Source organism: Pelophylax lessonae, assembly GCF_965119305.1.
Source record: "Pelophylax lessonae genome assembly, chromosome: 12".
In the NCBI taxonomy this organism is placed as follows: Eukaryota; Metazoa; Chordata; class Amphibia; order Anura; family Ranidae; genus Pelophylax; species Pelophylax lessonae.
Window position 1 is genome coordinate 37,349,643 of NC_138779.1, and position 4,344 is coordinate 37,353,986.

Sequence of the window (4,344 nt, forward strand, 5' to 3'; positions counted from 1 at the left end):
GTTCTGAAAGTCTTAAATCAATAGAACCAGGGTATAGAATTTATCTGAGAAATAAGCATCAAGAAAAAATTTAGTAACAAAACATTATATTTTCCTCCTAAAAATAAACCAAAGGTTAGAGGAATTTAGCATACAATAAGCATTTTAAACATTTTAATTCCTAACAATGCACTTTTCTAATACCAAAAATTGTTGACGTCAAATTAATTATTACCACGTGGATTTCTATTTTTTTTTTGTTATGGTATACCATAAATTTAAAAAAAAAATTATTATTGTTCACCATGGTTAAAAAATGAGCAGCTCAAAAATAAACATTAGTAATTTCCCATTTGGCTACACGAAAATTATACTTCACCATATTGCACCCATTTGGAACATTCTTCAAAAAACTGTTTTTTTCTACAAAAGCAAAAAAATTATAGTTAATACACATCTGTATATACAATTAACAGTACTTTCCTCTTAAAATTTACTCAGCTCAGTCAATTTGCATGACAATACAGCTGTTTATACTCCCTAGCCTTTGCAATTACCTGTGTCAAAGCAGGGAGGGGGGCCCATGGTGGGCTGACAGGCACCAAATTTTTTGTTTTTAAAAAGTCAGTAGTTACTTCAATGATAAAGTTCAAATTGCTCACGATTTAAGAAATAGAAATACAATTTTTTTAGTCCTTAAGGTCACACTTTACACACCAAATATATTTTCTTGCTTCTAAAAGCTGCCATGACCAGCATAGCACGGATTTGTTACCTTTAGTTGTACTCGTGGCAAAGTCACATCACTTTAAAACATAGTAATAAATACAAAACAAATCATTATGCAACCAGTATTCATTCAGTGTTATCAAATGCTTTGCTGATACAGCACTTTTAGGAACATTATTAAAACTAACACAACATAACAATCCATGGATCTCACACACGACTAAGGTTGCCCACACACGATACAATTTTCATACAATTTTCTAAATTTCATTTTTCCCTTGGGGTTCTCCATACCTTGAGAATTGCCCATTATTCTAAGCTCAGAATAGAAAGTGAGATTAGCTGAGTTTGAAGGTTTATATATATATATAGGGATGGTGATGTCAGTATTTAGACTTTATTGGAAAACCTAGTTTCCAACTTATGTGGTTTCCTGCGTCTTTCTAATCAGATTTATATACACCCAATTTATGGTTTGCTTTTAACTATCCTCGGTGGGCAAGTTTATACCTTCAAGCTCAGCTTAATATCACATACAATCTCCATATACATCTATACAATGGCATGCAATCATATATAACGACTAAAAATACACTTAAGTGTCTATACAGCAAATATACAATGTTTAGAGGGAAAATTCACTATCACACACAGTACTGCTTTCTAACTGGGGCATCAGACCCCCTATTTTCTTTAGGAATATCAGATTCCTGGGAGGCGCTACATTAGCGCAAACAGGGTACCGTTAATCTGCTCTGACAGTATAGGGTGGCAATAATAAAAAAAATAATTACTCACCCAGTACTGTGTATGGCAGATCCAAGCTTCTTCTGACACCAAACTGTTAGCTCATTTACGTCAGGAGGCAATTGCAAGATGATTTTGTATTTAGGTCCTGGACCTAAGACCCTTCAGTTCTAACTCCCCAGTGTAGTGAATTTTCCGTCTGCTGGCCAGGAGATGCAACACATATAGCACTTAAGCTGAATGCAGGTACATCTGATTTATTCCATTTCGGCTCACATATTTATGGGACATTTGAGCGGCAAAAAACAGTTAAAACTAGTGTACAATCCATGGGTCAGTTTAACAATAGAATATATCTACTTAAGACAATACATGAAAAGGCTTTTGTTTTCCCTATACATTGCTGTAAATGTGGGGTGTAGTGTGTCTGAAATTGCGTTTGTGGAAAAGCCGTTCCATCTCTGCTCAACTGTCTGATGTGTTAATATGTAAGTAATTGTCAATGTGTTCAGGTGTTTGTCTGTAGTCCATATGCAAAAGTTAAGTGTCCAGGATGAATGAAATGTGTTTAATATGTAACACTTATCAACGTGTCTGTAATCTGTATGCGGAGCCTAACTGTTAAGTGTCCTAGGATGAGATGTGTTTAACAGGTTATTGCAAGGGACCACATTCCATTGGAAAGTGGGCATTAGCTAAAATTAATTCTCTGGTATCATGAAATGTAATATTTCATCAAGGCACACTCTTTCAACCTGTGCATCCTGGTTGTGCTAATATTCTTATATTATTGAAATTTTCTCAAACAGGGTTAGATTAACTGAAAACAAATTGCCTGGAGTCCCTAATGGTGTACAATGCTGCTGATAGGCATGTGCCTTTGCCTAAGCTTTAGAGCAAAGGAGTTACTGATCACAACCTTTGGCAATTTTACTCAAGATAATAATGGGATTTGGTTTTTCTGAAATATGCTCTCGTTTTCACCAATCATAAATGAGGAATTGTTAGAAGAATGTGGTTGATTGTGAAATACTACATCCTCCGAGAAAAATGAGCTTTTCAAACAGCAGTAACATTTATGAAATTGTTTTAGTTGGATTCCCAAACTTGCAGCAATTCAGCATTTTTTTCTTTCTGACACTCCTTTGTATCTACTTATTCATCATTGCTGCCAACGTTATTATTTTCGTTGTTATCCAGTGGCAGCCCTCACTTCATAATCCCATGAACTTCTTTATTGCGGTGCTATCATGCTTGGAGATTTTTTATACGTCCGTAACAATTCCAAAAATGTTGGCTGATCTTCTGGATGAAGAGAAGGAGATCTCCTTGTCTGGATGCATCTTACAGGCTTATGGGATTCATTCATTAGGAGCTTCTGAGTGTTACATCCTCACGATTATGGGCTATGATCGGTATTTGGCTATTTGTAAACCATTACAATACTCATCTATCATGACTACCAGGATTTGCATTTATTTGGTCATTAGCTGTTTTGTTGGAGGATCTTTAATCCCATTAATTGAAGTTGTTTTAATATCTCCTCTTCCATTTTGTGGTCCAAACCGTATTGAAAATGCCTTCTGTGATTTCCTTCCCTTGATCTCCTTAGCATGCACAGATACCAAGTTCTATACAATGGTTGAATTTTGCATCGGCCTCTTCATACTTTTGATAATATCACTCCCTTCAATCCTTTTTTCTTACATCAGAATAATTCATGTTATTCTAAAGATGAAATGCAAAGTTGGGCGCAGAAAGGCATTTTCCACCTGTGGAACTCATCTTATCGTAGTTATACTGTTTTTTGGCAGTGCTGCTTTTGTTTATGTACGAGTTTCAAAAAGTTCCTTTGTAGACTTCGATAGGACTGCTGGCCTCACCTATGCTGTATTCACTCCATTAGCCAACCCTGTCATATATGGTTTAAGAAATCAAGAAATTAAAAAATCAATTCAAAAATATATATGCTTTCCCAATTTGCATTAAATGACACCAACATTAAAATAATATCAAGATCCATCTCTTTTGCATTAAATTTTATATATTTTAGTATCACCACCAGTTTTGCCAGCTTGGCAAGTTTGTAGCCAATAAAAATTATTTTATGCTCTTCTACTTTAATTTGCACATCTTCTACCAATGCAAATGCTTCTGGATATTATGGTAGGCTTGTCCAAATGTCCTATGGTTGTGCTAATTTTTGAAAAAATATTTTTGATACTTTTGGCTAATTTTGAATACTTTATGGGATTTTTTGGCATATTTTTCTGGGAACCCTGATAGCTTCCATGGCTTTGTAATATGTATGCATTGAGTTTATGCATTTATAAAATAAATATAAATGAATGAAGGCATTCTTTCTTTTACTTATTCTTCTTGTTCAGATGGGCCGTGTGGAGTTTCAGTCAGCGTCTGCCGTGTTCTCTTTAGAAAACTTTAGTTTATTTAACTAGGAAAATAAAAAGACCAATGCCTAAACCTCAATAAATTATTTAAAAAACATTCAAGTTTCTCTCTTTAAAGTTGAAGGAAACCCTTCTATCATTTTCAGCCAAGGAAGCCTCTTTTCAATCTTCAACTGCCATAATGCTGCACATGTGATCAGTTATGACACCGGCCATTGGATGGGTTGACAGTTTAGTTGAAAGCACAATGTGATGGTTACATTCCCGGGATGTGTTTTTTGAAACTGTTAAATCAATGTGTTTTCTTCGGCTTTAAGGCGGGCTTGGTGAAAGTTAAAGCATATACCCCAAACCTTTTTTTTTTTTTATTGACAAATGCTTTAAAACTCCTCTCGGTATTTTTTGCTGGAGCTGAATCAGAAAGGGGTTGATTTACCAAAACTGGATAGTGTAAAATCTGGTCCAGCTGTATATTGTAGCC

General features: G+C 35.0%; 1 protein-coding gene across 1 annotated transcript; it reads left to right on the top strand.

Moving 5' to 3' along the window:
• Positions 1-2,505: 2,505 nt before the first annotated feature.
• Positions 2,506-3,444, top strand: LOC309568841 (olfactory receptor 6N2-like; the record flags this gene model as incomplete). Its single annotated transcript, XM_082274626.1, has 1 exon — positions 2,506-3,444. The coding sequence occupies one exon, from the start codon at positions 2,506-2,508 to the stop codon at positions 3,442-3,444; it is 939 nt and encodes a 312-aa protein (XP_082130752.1).
• Between the last annotated feature and the right edge of the window lie 900 nt (positions 3,445-4,344).